The following is a 16,625-nucleotide window of genomic DNA, read 5'->3' as shown; positions in this document are numbered from 1 at the left end:
CGCGAACGATCACCATATTGATGGCCCTGTCAACGAAGAAACAAACCCCAAACGACTGGGGAAGCCCCGCTTAGCGCTTAGCGATGCCCGTTACGGCATCAAATCTGCAGACTCCCATGCGTTGAGCGAAGTCATGTAAGGCAGCCGGGCCTCGGTACTCGGATGCAAGCTCTGCCATGCAATAAAGTTTGAGAAGCCGTTTCAAAACAATCCGATGGCCATGATGACTCACCTCTCTGTTCCATTCCATTTCTTCCTATTTGAGATAAGAAGGCATCTAACATGGAGGGAAGCTGTCAAGACGACACTGTTCGATTCAATTCGAGTCGGAAGCCGGAGTCCAGTCCTATCCAATGGAAGCTGGTCGGAAATACGCTCCCGAAAAGCAGATCCGATATATGGCCAGATAATCATGAGATTGGTTCGAAATGCAGCATCTCCATGAATCAGCAGTTGGTTCGCTACGTCGTCCCAAGTCGTTCGCCCTGAAGAAGTGGCGGTTGGTGGTCTAGTCATACTCCCCGGTCTAGGCCATCTTCGTTTCTTTGTCGATCGGCATATTTCGACAATACTTTATCTATCGATGCTTTCCATCTTCACAAACGGCTGGCGTTCTCACCAAATGGCCCTTGAATATGTCGCCAACATGGTCTTTCTGAGCTTCGTTCTAGCAACATGCTCTACACAGGACCTCGGGGGAACTCCACGGAATGGCAAGAGTACCTGGCTGAGAATAGCGGCATCGCCGAATTGGCCGTCATATGGACCTTCACCGGTGTCGCGTTCATCTTTGCCTCGGCTCGTTGGTACGTGCGAGGTTGGGTGAAGCAGAAGCTGTGGAGCGACGACTACCTGATCGCGGTTTCGATTGTAAGTTATGCCCCCCTCCGCCCCCGAGTAGTTCCTCTCTGAATTTATCCTCTGTCACGGTCGTCTACCTCGACATGATGAACAGGTGGTATGGCTGACAATCCCCACTTCCGACTGGAGAATAGGCCACGGGTATCATCGCCTGCGCTCTCACAACCGTCTCTGCCTTGAAGGGTATTGGCCGCCACGTCGAGGCGCTCTCAAATGAGCAACGCATCTCGGCCACCCTGTGGGTGTACGCCGCCTACTGCCCCAGCGTGCTCTCGTTCGGCATGCCCAAGCTGGCCGTCATCGCCCTGCTGGCGCGCCTCCTCCTCCCCAGCCGCCTACACTTGTGCATGCTATGGACCATGGGCGGGCTCGTCCAGTTCGCGCTGCTGGGGGTCGTCGGGCTGCTCTTTGGCAGGTGCCAGCCCTTCCTCTCCGCCGTGGACCAATCGATTCCGGGACATTGCCTGGACACCGATATTTGGGTGCACTACTGCCTCTTTGCGGCATGTAAGCTTGACGATCTATGAAAACGGCCAAGCCTAGGTCTCTCCATGTGCTAATCAATCGTATGCAGCTTTCTCTGCGTTTGTTGATTTCTACCTCGATGCGTATCCGTCCCTCGTCTTGTACAAACTGCAGATGGCCCGGCGGAAAAAGATCGTGTTGTCGATTGCTCTTGGACTCGGGGCTATGTGAGTTCCGCATCTTCTGTCGCGACCAGTAAGCATGATGCAACTGTGACTGACGAAGCCTCATCACGTTCAACAGCTCAGGAGCAGTGGCAATCTATAAGACTATAGTGCTACTCGCTCTTAGCGATCCCGACTTCACTTGTTCGTAACTCCCCTTGCCCCCCACCTCGCTTTTGGTAATGCAGAAAACTGATACAGATAGTTCGTGCATCAGATGCTACCTCTCGCATAACGATATGGACACTGTAAGTATCACCACAGCATGAGAGCCCCATTAATTTTTTATTTTTTTTTGAATCGCCATTAATAACCAATGACTGTATGTAGAATCGAGGGGAACACTATCGTGATCGCTTCGTCCATCCCGGTTCTGCAACCTCTGATGAACATGGCCAGTGACAAGAGTCCGGCGCGACGCCAGCGTACCACCTCGAGGTGGAAATACTACGCGGCGCTGTTCAGTGTCAAGGGCAAGCTGGCGACGGCGGTTCAGCGACGGATACGGGAGCATGAAGAGCTCAGCGATTCGAGTCCGCGGGAGTTAGACTCTGTATGAAGCAATTCAATTATCACGCAATAGATACATAGAGGGGTTTTGGTCTCAACGGTCCCATCATGCAAGCTATTTGTTCCTAAACAGCTGTGCCGGTACATAACAGATTGGTGTTGCATAAACACCCAACACTGTCGCCCAGTATAAAGGGGCCGGGTCAGGAACGGACGACGGCCAAAGTACAATACCCCTTGTTATACTATCGCAACACAGAACAGAGACGACAGGGATCAATAAGTCTAATAGCAACGCAAGCACATCCCTCGACGACCTCGTCTCCACCCTGAATATCTCCGTTTCGTGTGATATCGGGTCCAATGACACTAGTGACAGGGGTCCTCCACCCCCGGGCTTACTAAGGAGGCTCGCGCACAACACCCGCGTCTCGCTGTTCCTGTTGTCGCTCCACCAGTGGATGGTGAAGAACAACAAGGCCCGGCGGAAGAGGGCTCCCACTGCCATCCAGGGGAGGCTGAAAGGCGCCGTGGAGCGGCGCAAAGGTAAGAAAAAGAAGGCTCGGGATCAGTGTCATCAGATAGGGGCGCCGCTGGGCGGAATTGTCATACATCACCCGCACCAAGACAGCGTCTGGCGTCGGGGACTGTTTGGACCCGGGATGACTGCGTTGGGCGAGGACTTGATGAAGCGGTATTGCCGCCGTCTCGCCCTACCGCTCGGGCAAGGGCAAGGGCCTTCGGACATGGCAGTCTCCTCTCGTAGAGAACAGGAGCTACTTCCAGCATCGGCAGGGACTGTGACTGTACCGCAAGATACGTTGGCGCTGCTGAACCTGCGGGGACGCAGCGGGCTGCGACGACACGGTCACTACCACCGCCATAGACGGCCCTGGTGCAGGCGGTCACATAGGCGACATCTCGCGTTCGTGGGCCTGTCCGAGGGGTTGCTCTCGTATTATATGAGATGTTGGACGGTATGGGCGGTAATCATGAACACTGTGCTAAGACTCGTACCACCCTCTCCGTCTCCTCCGCTTCTTCGCGATATGTAAGGTAGGTTGCATGAATTTGATATTATTTCGCTAACTAATGGGTTCCGTTTTCACTTACACCGCAAACCGGTTCACCGGTAGCCGGCGGGCAAGACTCTGTAGAAAATAATGATGACTAATTGTTTAAGTTAATAAACCCCTCGCTGATTACCGGTTCACCTTTCTGAAAAGGGAAGATATAATATTTTACATATTCCAAATGTTTATCTGATTTTCATATCAGCCTTATACATCGGTGTATATTATACATGTAAATAGCCTGAAACAGTCGACACTAGACTAGCGCCAAGTGTCAACGCCAAGTGTCAACCTGCTGTGCCGCTCCCGCTTGCTGTGTCTTCCCCATCAGCCCGCAATTGCGGCTCGGCTGTACGTAATGTTACATCCCGCGGATGACGTGCCAAGACAGATATATACTAGTGACACCTATTAGGACTGGTGGCCCCCCGGCTTATCATACAATGTATGTTCTAGCTACTACTTCTCTCTCTATCAGCTGAGCTGTCTCGGTTTCAAGATACCCACTTTCAGCTCCTGAACAGTGGTCGGGGTTTCCCTGTCAACGGGCCCTCGCAGCCGGCACTGGCGCACCCGACATTGGGAATTTGGTAAACGACGAGCTTAGCGGCAAGGGCCTTTGGCAATAGACCGTCATTCTTTTCATGCAAGCCAACCATTAGTAACCAAGACAATCTCCATAACAATCATACGCATTATCATAATCAGGGGAGGGGAGGGGGAGCTTACAGAACCGCAAAGCAGTGTATGTTGTTATTCAGCAGGTCCTCGCGGACGTCGCGCATGAGGACCTGCAGGTCCTCCTTGGACCAGCCGAGGACCCCCACGAAGACGGTCTCGGAGTACATCTCGAGCACGACGGCCGTGTTCTGCCGCATCAGGGTGCCGATGCGCTGCAGCCGCTTGCCGGGCGCCCAGCACGTGACGGGGACGGGGTAGCGGCGCTCCGTGATGTTGACGAAGCCGGCCTCGGCCAGCTTGGCCGGGTAGCCGTGGATGAAGTCGAGCTCCTGGCCGATCTGCTTGAAGGCCGACAGCATGCCGCGGTTCCACCGCTGCAGCGCCGTGCCCTCGAGCGACTGGTTCGGGCACCGCAGCTCCGTGATCCACTCCTGGAACTCGGCGAAGCCGCCCGGCTGCAGGTTGGCGTACACCGAGGCGAGGTAGTGCCGCGTGTCGGCGAACTTGCGCGCCAGGGACCGGGCGTAGATGTAGTCGAACTTGCCCGAGGCGAACTGCCACTCCTTCTCGACGTCGCCGACGCAGAAGCTGCAGTTGGGCTCCGTGGGTATCGCCTTGGTCTTCTGCAGGTCCACGCCCAGCACGCTGCTGGCCGGATTGTCCCTGGCTTTTTGCCACACACACACAATATTTAGCTTGGTTACCACTCAAGGGAGCGAGGGGGAGTGGTTACCGAATTCGAGAGCCCATTCGCCTGTTCCCGTCCCGACGTCCAGGACGCGCCTCGGGTTTGTGACGGGGGCCAGGTAGAGGCGGCCGGCGTGGACTTCTGTACTCAGCTCATGCTGGATGACTAGACTCGCCGCTGATTAGTGTGGGAATGCATGCAGAATACATAGGGAAAATGTTGTCTGCCTACCCAATCTTGCAGCCTCTTCCTGTTGTTTTTGTGTCGTCCGCGGTTAGCCAAGCATAGCCACTGTCTGGGACAATGGCGTGGGACCAACCTCGGTGTAGGTAGAGCGATATGCTTGAGAAGAGAGTCAGCTTGCTCCTGGGAATAAAAAAGATAGAGACAGAAACGCACGTGTGTGTAGCCTCTTAAGCTTCGACCGGAATATGCGGAGGAGTTTGGGCGAGGTCTGTATCGGTGCACCATCCGGACGCGGGGCGCGTCTATATGATACCAGGGGGACCAATAGTTAGTTGCCATAAATGCCCACAAAACGACTGCGCCCGCCGGAGAGGGGGACTTACTCCTTCTTGGCATAGTACGTGTCTTCGATATCGGAGTCTTCCGACTCGACGTCGGGAAATAGGTGAAGGTCGTCTGTTGCCCCGATTTCTTCCGGTACTGTACTGTCGTTGGGAGCGGGAGCAGGAGCAGCCTATGTATATATAGCCTCTCAGTCTCCATATATAATGAATGTGTTAAGTGCATTTGAAGGGAGAGAGGGTTACTTACTTTTACATCTTCGGCTGGTTTTTTGGGGGGCCCCCCTAGGATGGGGCTAAGATCTAGCTTATCGTCGATGGTAGGTTTCCGTTTGATGGTCCGTTCCGGCGATTTCATGCGTGGCATATTTGGCGGGTCGGGTAGCGGTTTGTTATGCACCGCCGGTCGGGTTTTTTGGGTGTGGCTGGCATCGTATGAGGCGGAAGCCGAAGGATGCAGCCTGTGGTGGCTTGGTTTGGCGGTTTGGTGCTTGCGAGCGGCAGGGGCCTCGGACGGGCTTGGCGACTCCATTCCTTCCCACGGTTTTTGTTCAGCAGGTTCGCTCGCAACTTTTCCTTTTGGTCGATATGATGAATAGCCCGAGGTCGTCAGTATGTAGGTCCGGCTCCGAAAGGTACTTAACAAGCGAGGGAATGGGGCAGAGGGGTTCAATCGATATCGTACCGTAGAAAGAGAATCAGAGGACAGCGGGAAACTTTATCGTTTCAGACCACCATGCAGCCATGGTAACTGGCGGTGGGGGCTCGGCCTCGCTGCTGGGGTGCGAGGCAGCGCGAACGAGGCTAAAATAGACAGAGAGGCATGAGCGCTGTTTTGGGCCTAGTCAGACACGGAGCAGACAAGGACGGGGATCCTATAGGTAGGGCACGGACGGGCGCCCCAACCCAGTGCTGAGCCGTGCAGAAGTTATAGTGGACTCATACCCTGAGCCGCCCCATTTCGGCCCCCGGCTGCTGTAGTATTCCGCACTACCGAGACGACGGAGAAAATGTCACACGTCTGGCAGATTGGCTCCATCGTGAAATCTCCATTCCGGCCAACGGTCCCTACAAATAATTTCAACGGCCCTCCAGCTTTTGCTGTAGACCGAGCACCAAGTGCTGTCGTATTGCAAGTCTAGAACTAGCTGGCCCCATATATCTTGACCGCAACGTGGGAATCATTTAGCATCCTAAAGCGGACTATCCTATCACCGCATCTAGTCCCCGGCGTTGCAGACTTATGTTCGGGCACTATACCGAACGTGCCCCAACTATATATAGACTGCTACCCGCGCTTTTGCGTAACTGGCCGACCAAAGGCCACTCTAACATCTAGGGATGATAGTACAAGGAAAACGAGGAGATTTACAATCACCACCAATATGCTGTAAATGGTTATGAGCCATGACTGCTGGTTTCACCTGCTACCGGATCTGGAAGAGCAACCTTTGCCCGAAAGTTGAAGAGAAGCGCGGTGGACACGAGCTGTCGAGAAAGAAGCGGACGTAATAAAGTGCCTATGGGTTCGTCTTGACAAACGTTCGGCTTATCCCAAGCAAGAGCGACTTCCTCGTGGAGGAGAGGCACGACGTTTTGCCCGAGGGCATGTCATGGCAGTCGTGGTCGGCGTTCGCGATCTCCGTCATACAGGAGACGGGAGCAGAGGCCGTAATTGCACTCCGCTTTCACTATGGCGAGCTGAGTCTCAGTCGCCTCACGCTCCTGTACGGCATCCGGCACTGCTTCTCCCTGCGCGCCTGTCTAAGGGGCTACATACCCGTTCTAACCTGGCAGGGTAGTTTCTTAAAGAGAGAAGTTCGGTGGCTGTTAGTAGCGTATGTCTGTCGCTGTCGGTTTGGCTGCGTCGCAAGTGGGCCTGTCCACCAGTTTACCACGCGGATCTGGCGTCCTATCAGGCAATCTGCCACATATTCTTTTTCTTTTCCTTTTTCTTTTCGGTTCATACCAAAGCTCCCTGGCAGAAACAAAAGACTCACAAGGAGCAGTTTACCTCAAATGCTACAGAACCTCAACCTCGACGGTGTCTATTCTAGGTATCAACACACCTTTCATGACCTGAACATGGACCGCTCTCTCCTTGTTGAAACAGGTTTCAATACACAGCAACGTGAGGCGATTATTGCACATGAAGAGCTCCCTAAACTGCCAAATCTTATTTGAATTAAGATACAAGGGATCTCTGGTGGGGCTTGCTCAGTATAGCCGTTGTCCGACTTGAGTATTTTGGATGTGGTGGACTACAAGTGAATACTGGGTCGTTCCTGCCTTTCCTGATGTCCCGACACTATTTCGTCCTCTCTTATGATCATCATACCATCCATTGTATGGGCGAGGTAGTCCTTGTCCCTTTGCAGTAGCTCTTTGCGTATCTCCTTATCGGCGCAGCTCACAGAATAAGCCCGCAAGTTCCCGGATCGGACGACGGTTGGTAAAAAGATCGAGCTGTAGGTCGTGTTGCCGTCGTCTTAAGTGGGTTCCTGTGATGACGGTGCCAAAAAAAAAAAAAAAAAAAGACGAAGTAGTCATGGTGCAAGTGACACTCACCATCGGAGCCATAGTACCATGTCATGAGCTTGAGATAAAATGTCACGGATTCCTTCCCGTCGGGGGTGGCGCGCTGATGCTATACCTTGACAACCGGTCGGACCACTCATGCGCGCCCTTGGTGATAACCAAGGTACCCGGACGGAAGAGCAGCCGTAGCGACAGAGCCAAATATACCAATTGCATTAGAAAGGCCATAAACAGAATAGAGCGGATAACAGCCCCTCCCAGCCAAATACAGTGACCCCTGCCCGTCTGGATAGCCAACCACATAACCAACCACGGGCGCAATGTCCCCCTAGCCGAAATGGCCAAACGACCCGAGCCTAGACGCTGTCCAACAATGCCATCCTGGCTAGCTGGTCTAATCGCATCCGGCTGAGTTGTGGCAACAAGCCGGGCGACAGACACGACGAACCGAAGGATAGGGTCCGGCAGGAAATGACTATAAGCCAAGGGCCGTATGTATCGTACCGCCTTTCCAACCTGGCCCATAATCACTCAAACTATATTCCTGGCTGTCGGTCACGTCACGTGTTCTCACGCAAATAGAGATAAAGACCACCTATATCTATGGGTAGGAGCAGCATGTGCCAGTGACTGGTTAATAGCCCTTATTTATCATTGGGCCAGCACGCACTACAACGTAAGTTTTCCTCCGTTAGTTCATCATGCAATGTATTTCAAAAATTCCAACATATTCAACCGGCTGGTTTACAGAAGCAAAACCACGAAGCTGAGAAGCCAGTTAGATGATCCAGTCTTATTTTACTAGAACACATTGTGATGATAATCATAAACAGGCCAATCAATCTGTACACTTCCTATCGTACCTTGCACGCCGTGTCCCATCGTGACATGCATGAAACATTCGCACGAGACCTAATTAAACAACCAAGGCGTATCATCCATCGAAGCGGTATTCATACAATCTCCCTCCCCATTTTCCCTCCCCCCCTTTTACCATGCAGAGTAAGGTGTCACCGTCCATCTCATCTCATGAGAGCTCACTGCCCCTTCTCCCCCTCCCCCACATCCTCCACCAGCCGGTCCCCGCCCCGCGACGTGCCCCCCAGCGAGCGGCCGCGGGGGTCCAGCTCCGTCGTCTCGTGCAGGGCGGGCTTGCCCGTCTCCTCGGTCGTGCGCTCGATGCGGCCGCCGTCGCGGCTGTTGTAGGTGCCGTGCTCGGTGAAGGTCTTGCTGTGGTGTTGTCCGTCGCTGCCGCTGCCGCTAGAGGAGGAAGAGAAGGACGAGGAGACGAAGGTGGAGAAGGAGCTGCTGGAGTTGCTGTAGGATTGGGATTGTTGCTGTTGCTGCTGGGAAGGCATCTTGGGTTTGGCGTTTGGGTCGTCGTGGGGTGTGGTGGTTGTTGTTGTTTTGATGAGGTGGCGATGAGTTGAAGCTCAAGCGTAGAGTACCGAGAGTGATCTGGGGTTCTCAGGGTTCTTGTTGATATTGCAACGTTGTGAGAAGGTCAGTTATTTTGAAGGATTGTAAGGTGGTGTCTTGTTTGTTGGTTTGCGAAGTCGGGTTTGCTCAAAGAAAAGCAGCCGCCCGTTATTTGTGAGCCCGGTGATGTGACGTCATGGCAGCCCCGCCGCTGACGAAACAAACCTACGTCAACATGGCTTCCACTGCTTCGCACCGCGCCTGCCCGGCAAACTTTGGCAAGAAGATCTGGCTCCTGACTGCTTAGGATGTCGTTTCGGTGAGTAGGCAACTTCAAATCACGGGCAGGCGTATTTATCTTGGTGATTCGTCCGATTCCATGGATGCGGAGCGGTAGTCACAGCCGGAAAGCCCGAGCGCGTCGGTGAAAAGGTGGGGTCGACCTTCGCCCGAGCTAACGTAGGTGCAGTAGTCGCGAGCTTGTGATAAACATAGGGAATTGGATTGAATGCCGTTCGTCTTTTATCCATAGTATACAGGTCCGTAGTGTACATCCTGGCGCCTTTTTGGCCAGGCTAAGCTTACATGGCAAAAAGTATCGCGACTCCACGAGCCATAGGCCGTAGCCCCCAATTAATACGCACTCCCCGGCTGTCTCCTCGGCGCACGCCCACTCTCCGGATCGTCCTCGCTAATCCAGGACGTCTGCATGTTAACGCTCGGGCCCCGCATGTGGTAACCGCCGGCGTGGGCGTGGGAGGCGGCCTTGTTGCCGATGATGACGGGGCTGAGCTGGATGTCGGAGCCGCCGTCGCCGTCGTCGCCCAGCTCGTTGAAGCCCTGGCTGCGCGGCTTGGAGCTGCCGGTGCCCTTCTTGGAGAAGGCGTAGGAGGCGGACCCGGGCGTCGGGTCCGACCGGCTCGAGGAGCCGAAGGTGCCGCGGAACAGGGGCCGCAGGAAGGGCACGCAGGCCAGCGACACGGCCACGCCGATCTCGACCGTCGAGAAGAGGAAGGCGAGCAGGCCGGTGCCCGTCGGGTTGGTCGCGTCGAGGCTCGGGAGCAGGGTCTGGCGGTATATGGTGACGGCGCAGGTGCTGTTGGTGTCGCAGGGTGTCAGTGCATGTTGCAAGTAGGGATGAGATCCGGAAAGGTTGCTGGATGCAAACTCACATGAACCCGACACTGAACATCAGGAACAGCACAATCTTCTTGCGCAGCTGCAGCTGCAGGTTGTAGACAAAGGGCAGCGGGAGCAGGAGGACGATGACGTCGCTGACGACGTTGATGGCGCTGAGCCACTCGTAGTAGGTCTTGACGTCGCCGCACTTGCCCACGACCGTGCCCGCCCAGTCATAGTTCTTCGAGTAGGGCTGGCATATGACGAGGCCCGCGATGAAGCCGCAGACGTTGTAGGTAATGACGAAGCCGCCGACGACCCGGACCGCCAGCGTCATCTGCGGGATCGGCATCAGGGTTTGGTACATGGCCAGGACGGACAGCTTGCTGGTCAGGACGCAGCAGTTCCAGAGCAGGGGCCAGGCGGCCATACACTGGGGAGATATGATAGCAGCTGTCGTACTACTAGCCACATAGGCATAGGAGAGGGATGGGGATGGGTCAGCCGTACCCTGAAGAACGTGTCGAGAGCACCGGGGCCGAACCGGGCGAGAATGACTGGTATGTCGAAGGTGAAGCCGCCCTTGAACACCATGAAGAAGTCGACGACGCACAAGGCCAGCACGAACAACAACGCCAGCGCAATGCACCAATCGCTGGCGTCCAGGGGCGCGCTGGAGAACCGCGACCTCGCCAGAAAGCGCAGGCCGACGAGGGCCGTGGGAACGACCATGGTCAAGACGCATATCAGAATCATCCAGACCTGGCCGGCATTCTGGATGGGTATCGACTCGTAGCCGCCAGCTTCGGAGGGCGGCGTGTCCATGATGTCGGATGTGTATGCGTTTGCTGCGTCGTCTCAAAAAACTCACTCTCCTGAGAGAAGAGAAGCTGAGAATAAGGGGGGCTGAAACGATTTGCTCTTATAAGCCTGTCTCAATGTGGAAGCTGGATATGGGGTTGGGACGCTTTCTTATCCGACAGCATGATGATGCCCACAGAAACGATAGCCCGTCCAAATTCCAATGACGTTTGTCGTGTCGAGAGTTAGAGTCGCGAGGTGATGGGAAAGTCCGTAGATGCAGATGAGCTGTTTACCCTTTCGAGAAACCTCCTCATCTCAACACAATCTAAACATTGATATGCATTGGCATGAAACGAGGATTGCCGATCACTGTGAGCAGACTTGGCCCTAACATGGCCAATACTTATAAGTTCGACCTATCCCATGAGTTGAAATGGGATTTCGAGAAAGGATGCTCCCAGTACGATCGAGACCGTCGTGTGGGAGATTGAGGATCCCCGCCTGTCAGAAGCGAGGTCATTCCTTGCAGCTATCCGTACTCCGTCCATCTTTGGCGTAATTGTACGCCGCCTTCCTGGTAGACCGGCGATGGAGGTCTGGGTTCAAGGGTTCCCTGGGTCTGCTGTTCTTGGTGCCGCGCGGCAGCTACTGGGAGGCCGGTGTAACCGGTGCCTACCCCTGTCGCCGCCGAAACTGCACACCGGGCGGGCTAGAGCCCTGGGCTTCCTATTGGGTAGCGGCCGCCCCATCTCCTGAGATCGAGGCAGATGGAGACTCCCTCCTGCTCGCTGATCGTGGACGATCCGTTGTCAGATCTGAAGCGGCCCCCCAATTGCTTCGTTGATGGAGTCAAAACAGCCAGCCCATTCTTTTTTTTTCTCATCTTTTTTCTTCTTCCATTTCTTCCAAGCCTCCCCGGCTGAAACAAAAGACTGACATCAATTGCGACAATGCAATAATAATTTCTAGAACCAGAAAGACTCGAAGTGACATGTTTGGTACCGAGATGCGGTCAATTCGGGGTTGCAAGCGATGTCACGTACTGACTCGGCTGTAGAATGACTGCTGCAACCCTACGACCAACAGGCAAAATAAGCATGTGATGTGAAGCGATAGAATCGACAGGGGTAAGATTATAAGACCCATGGATGCTGCTGGCGCGGTAGACTCCTGCCAAGCCGCCCAAAAAGAGACCTGAAATTCGAAACGCGAGAGCCGATCCAGTTAATACCGTTTCCTGTCAATCGTTCATGGGCCCGGCAGCCCGGTTTGGGCTTAGCGACGAGATGGGAAGCACGCAGATGGTCAATTGCGGCCTCCCATTGGCCTGTGCCGCTCTGGCCGCCCACCAGCCCACCGTCGATGCCACCGTGTACGGACATTTCGAATCTTCGCGGCTCTTTCCAGATCCCTTGGCGTGACTGACTTGGCCGTTGGATCGAGATCCACTTGAACCTCCACAACTTATCCTAGCTTACCAGTTTCGAATTTTTGTGTTCGACAGCAAACAGCAGCAACGATGTGTTGTGTTGTTCCTGTGCCCGAGTGCGGTGTAGGAACTGCACCATGCTGACCCTGTCTGCCTGTCAACTGTGCCGCATTTGGAGTGCCAGATCTCATGTGAATGGCCCGCGGACTAACCCCCCTTTTCGGGGGAGGTTACACCAGTAAATCCAAAAAGAGGAGGTGCCGGTGATCTACTAAGGACCGACGTGTCTGCACATGCCGAGGAATCATCAGCAACCTCTGCATACAAGCACGCCTTTGAAAACAAGAGACTTGGTCCTAGGTAAAATATTATTACAAACCTCTAAACACCCTTTCTATCCCTCTCTCTCTCTCCTCCCCGGTACACTGCAACAAGCGCAAAGATGGGTCCCTTGGCCGCCAGCGATATGCGAAAGGTGGTGATCATCACAGGCGCTACCGTAAGTCCGCCCTTCCCGCAGGCTCGCCCCTCTTCCCATGACATGCTGTGCCGCTCGTCGACTACCATTCTAACCCGGTGCTGATGGCGACCAACAGAGCGGAATTGGCCGTGACTTGGCGCACCGGCTGCACGCCCGCGGCTACAAGGTCGCCCTGACGGGCCGGCGGGTGGCCGAGGGCGAGGCGCTGGCCCAGGCGCTGGACAAGACGGGCCAGACGGCGCTCTTCGCCGAGTGCCACGTCGAGTCGTACGAGTCGCAAAAGGCCGTCTTCAAGGCGGTCTGGGCCAAGTGGGCCCGGTTCGACGCCCTCGTTGCCAACGCGGGCATCGTCGACAAGGAGTCCCGCTACGGCCTGGCGCGGCGCGGGGCCTCGGTCGACGACGTGCCGCCCTGCCCCGACCTGGGCTGCGACGACGCCGACTTCAAGGGCGTCGTGTAAGGGACCGAGCTCTTCACGCACTACATGCGCCACAACCCGTACAATTTTAGCATCACGTGATGATGTATACTTATCACTCACTCTGTTGCCATTGTAACAGCTTGACGAAGAAGGAGTGCCTCATGTCGGCGTACGACGTCGTCCTCGAGCACGAGTCGCACACCAAGACCGGGCAGGCCATCGAGACGGCCTACGGGTCGCACTACTACCACGACGTGCCCGCGTACAAGAGCGGCAACGTCATCGAGCGGACGGACAAGGTCTACGAGCCCTGGTTCCAGTGGATGCACAGCGAGCGGAGCGGCCTGCCGAATGCGTACAAGGAGCCGCTGCGGAAGATGCCATGAAGCCCGTCACAGCCTTCGAGCTGCAATTGGGGCGGGAAATGATAGTTTAGTGCTAGCCAGTGGTATCTGTTAACGTTTGTGGCGTTTGTGCCAAGACTCATCATCACTGAGCATATGATTTTGCTTCCGCTTGGTGATTCTGCGTTGTATGCGGCTATCATATGATATCGGTATTTGATATTGTCCGCAATGCCGCGCAAGACGGAATTGGCACTGAAATCATACCATTTATGTGACCGCGGAAATGCAGATGGATAGAAGATTGATGAGACAGTTGACTTGCGATGAAAGATGCGGCGCCAGAAATCGATTTGTGTTTCGATATGCACCAAACTTACTCCAAAGGCGGCCTCGGCGCGTCGGCCTACCAATACTGCTAGACCTAGGTAGTGTCAGCCCATCTCATTGCCCCCCTTAATGCAAACCTTCGACTGGTGCCGCAATGACTCGGTTTGTGGCCGACGTTAACGTTACTGAAACAAGAAGACGTACTCGGTCTTGGCCGGCGATACACTCCTCTGGTGGAAGCTTAACACCGGATGACTTGACCAAAATATTGTATCACCGTCGGCAGTAATTGCAGCTTTCCAATAATTACCTTCATTTAGTCACTGTTGCCGAGACCTGATAGCCACCTTTGTTATCGTGAGAGACAGCAGTGGGTTTTCCTTGGGCTTCATGACTTAATCACCAACCTATCCGGAATCAAATTAGACCCACGACCTGGCCGAACCTTTGGTCCACCCCGAAGCCACCAGCAAGGGTTTTGCCAACCACGACATGGCGAAAGGCAGCAACAAGACCTCGGGAGGGGACACCAAACCCAAACCCGACGAGAAGGGCGAGGCCGCCACCACGGCCACAACCTCGTCCACGGCCTCGTCCAAGGGCAACAACGGCCGCCAGGTGCCCAGCGCGTCCGCCGCGCCGACGGCGGCGGGCCCGCCCAGGATCACCCTGACGGGCGCGATGCAGACCAACCTCTCGACCCTGTGCGCGCGGGCCCTCGACGCCAAGTCGGCCAAGCCCCTCCTCAACGACACGTGGGCCCCGCACGTCATGGACCAGGTCCCCGGCTACGACTTCTCGGGCGTCATGCCCGGCCCCTTGGCGGCCGCGGCCGTCGTGAAGCGCGCCCTGACCCTCGACCGCTGGACCGCCGCCTTTTTGGAAAGAAACCCGCGCGCCACCGTGCTCCACCTGGCCTGCGGCCTCGACAGCCGCTGCCTGCGCCTGCGCTGGGGCGGCGGCGGCGGCGGCGGCGGCGGCGGTGCTAATGCCAATACTGCGGACAAGCCAGGCACCGCCGCCAAGGGCAATTTCGCCGACGTAGTCTGGGTCGACCTGGACCTGCCCGACGTCGTGGCGCTGCGGCGGCAGCTGCTGCCCTCGCCCTCGGGGCCCGGGTGCGACTACCGCCTCGTCGCGGCCTCGGTGGCGGACGAGGGCTGGCTGGCCGACATCCCGGCCGACCGGCCGACGCTCATCCTCATGGAGGGTCTGACCATGTACCTGACGGAAGCCGACGGCATCGCGCTATTCCGCCGCCTGCTCAAACGATTCAGCTCGGGGGCGGGGGCGCCCTCGCCTTCGACTGCGTGGGCTCCGTCGTCCTGCGCGCCCAGGGCCTCATCGGCGTGCTGCGCCACACGGGCGCCGCCTTCGGCTGGGCCCTCGACTACCCGCGCTACTTGGAGTTGTTGGACGAGCGGCTGCGGCTCGTCGAGACGCAGGGGCCGCTCGCCATGTTCGGCTGCGCGGCCGAGAGCGAGTTGATGCCCCTGCCCGTCCGGTGGGGGCTCAGGGGGCTGGGGTACGTGCCGTTTTTGTATGCGGCGGCGGAGCATGTGCTGCGGGATCTGCTGACGCCGGGGGCGCTTGTGCGGTTTGAGTTTTGAGAGGTAGACTGCGTTTGCGGATGGGGACTGGGGGGTAGGGAGTTTCGCATGATTGCTTTTCTTTATAGTGACAGCTGTTGTTGCGTGAAGATACTGGTTGCTTTGTAATGGAGTTCCACCGCCATCGCTTCGGCGATTCGAGTATGGCCGGACTGAAGTAATTGGGCAGATGATACAGGCTAGCGGGGTTGTGTAATTTGGGTAAAGCTTTCCATTCCTGGCATCTTGATTGATGAACTTTAGTTGGCAGCATTCTGGACACGACGTTGAAAGGCTTTTATTGATTGGTATATACATATATTTTCTATCAGATGTATCTGCGATTCTCCTTTTGATCGCTCCTCGCCCGATATCAATTCCGTGGATGCATGGCTGACCTAATTAAAATGAAGTCGCATCTAACTGTTTGCTTGGCTGCTTCCTCAGCCGCCAGAGACTCCGCTTGCGTGCAGGCAGCGGTCCCTATTCCAGCCAGCTACGGGGCTCACCGGACGCCCGCTTATGATCCCGAGCCGCCGATGACTGGCTGCGCGCCTAACCCTTGCCAGGGACGGCGGAGTGCCGAAAGCTGACATGTGGGGCCCTCATTTTCAACTCTCCCGGATTGGCTGTGTCCTGGGTACGAGGTGCATGAGGACCGCCTTCCAAGGCCGTGTTAGTAAGCCACAAAGACGTCGTACGGTAGTCCAGAGACTTCTTGAGCTATGGAATCACTGACGGTAAAGGGGCGCTGGCTGATGAGTACAGTAAAAAATCAATCGTCCCTGTCACGGAGAGGATCTATAAAAGTCATGCCATTGTTCTTTCACAAATCATTTGACAATCTACTCCAAGCCCAGCAACCTCACAGTCAAAATATATCAAGTCAGTCTCGTAAACAACGAAATCATATATCATCACGCGAATACCAGTCCAGCAATCAACATGCATTCAACTCTCCTTCTCACTCTGGCTGGCCTCCTCAGTCTGCCGGCCTTGATAGCCGCCACCCCCATGGAAAGCGACGAGGCCCGAGTTTTGCGTTCTCGTAAGCTTAATCCCGTTTCAGTCGGCACCTATGCAGCAGTTCACCACTGACAAAGAAACTACAGTGGACCCGAG

General features: G+C 55.6%; 7 protein-coding genes across 7 annotated transcripts; 4 read left to right on the top strand and 3 right to left on the bottom strand.

Annotated features, from left to right (window-relative positions):
- Positions 1 to 675: 675 nt before the first annotated feature.
- On the top strand, positions 676 to 2,109 carry PG985_010343 (uncharacterized protein; the record flags this gene model as incomplete). Its single annotated transcript, XM_066830111.1, has 4 exons — positions 676 to 870; positions 996 to 1,368; positions 1,436 to 1,553; positions 1,881 to 2,109. The coding sequence occupies 4 exons, from the start codon at positions 676 to 678 to the stop codon at positions 2,107 to 2,109; spliced, it is 915 nt and encodes a 304-aa protein (XP_066682501.1).
- A 1,749-nt stretch (positions 2,110 to 3,858) lies between these two features.
- PG985_010342 (S-adenosyl-L-methionine-dependent methyltransferase) lies at positions 3,859 to 5,396 on the bottom strand (the record flags this gene model as incomplete). The annotated part of the gene is made up of 7 exons (XM_066830110.1): positions 3,859 to 4,481; positions 4,548 to 4,667; positions 4,734 to 4,752; positions 4,822 to 4,844; positions 4,902 to 4,990; positions 5,072 to 5,202; positions 5,280 to 5,396. 7 exons carry the CDS (start codon positions 5,394 to 5,396, stop codon positions 3,859 to 3,861), a joined length of 1,122 nt encoding a protein of 373 aa, XP_066682500.1.
- Positions 5,397 to 8,604: 3,208 nt separating this feature from the next.
- Positions 8,605 to 8,925, bottom strand: PG985_010341 (uncharacterized protein; the record flags this gene model as incomplete). The annotated part of the gene is made up of 1 exon (XM_066830109.1): positions 8,605 to 8,925. One exon carries the CDS (start codon positions 8,923 to 8,925, stop codon positions 8,605 to 8,607), a length of 321 nt encoding a protein of 106 aa, XP_066682499.1.
- Positions 8,926 to 9,619: 694 nt separating this feature from the next.
- On the bottom strand, positions 9,620 to 10,930 carry PG985_010340 (uncharacterized protein; the record flags this gene model as incomplete). Its single annotated transcript, XM_066830108.1, has 3 exons — positions 9,620 to 10,082; positions 10,159 to 10,538; positions 10,616 to 10,930. 3 exons carry the CDS (start codon positions 10,928 to 10,930, stop codon positions 9,620 to 9,622), a joined length of 1,158 nt encoding a protein of 385 aa, XP_066682498.1.
- A 1,850-nt stretch (positions 10,931 to 12,780) lies between these two features.
- Positions 12,781 to 13,279, top strand: PG985_010339 (uncharacterized protein; the record flags this gene model as incomplete). Its single annotated transcript, XM_066830107.1, has 2 exons — positions 12,781 to 12,837; positions 12,935 to 13,279. The coding sequence occupies 2 exons, from the start codon at positions 12,781 to 12,783 to the stop codon at positions 13,277 to 13,279; spliced, it is 402 nt and encodes a 133-aa protein (XP_066682497.1).
- Positions 13,280 to 13,401: 122 nt separating this feature from the next.
- On the top strand, positions 13,402 to 13,626 carry PG985_010338 (NAD(P)-binding protein; the record flags this gene model as incomplete). The annotated part of the gene is made up of 1 exon (XM_066830106.1): positions 13,402 to 13,626. One exon carries the CDS (start codon positions 13,402 to 13,404, stop codon positions 13,624 to 13,626), a length of 225 nt encoding a protein of 74 aa, XP_066682496.1.
- A 780-nt stretch (positions 13,627 to 14,406) lies between these two features.
- On the top strand, positions 14,407 to 15,524 carry PG985_010337 (uncharacterized protein; the record flags this gene model as incomplete). The annotated part of the gene is given in 2 exon segments (XM_066830105.1): positions 14,407 to 15,134; positions 15,149 to 15,524. The coding sequence occupies 2 exon segments, from the start codon at positions 14,407 to 14,409 to the stop codon at positions 15,522 to 15,524; spliced, it is 1,104 nt and encodes a 367-aa protein (XP_066682495.1).
- Positions 15,525 to 16,625: the final 1,101 nt, after the last annotated feature.

Source organism: Apiospora marii, assembly GCF_038362585.1.
Source record: "Apiospora marii strain CBS 49790 chromosome Unknown utg000006l_segment0_segment0, whole genome shotgun sequence".
Lineage (NCBI taxonomy): Eukaryota > Fungi > Ascomycota > Sordariomycetes > Amphisphaeriales > Apiosporaceae > Apiospora > Apiospora marii.
Note: the sequence above shows the minus strand (reverse complement) of the source record. Positions and strands in the feature narration are given on the sequence as shown.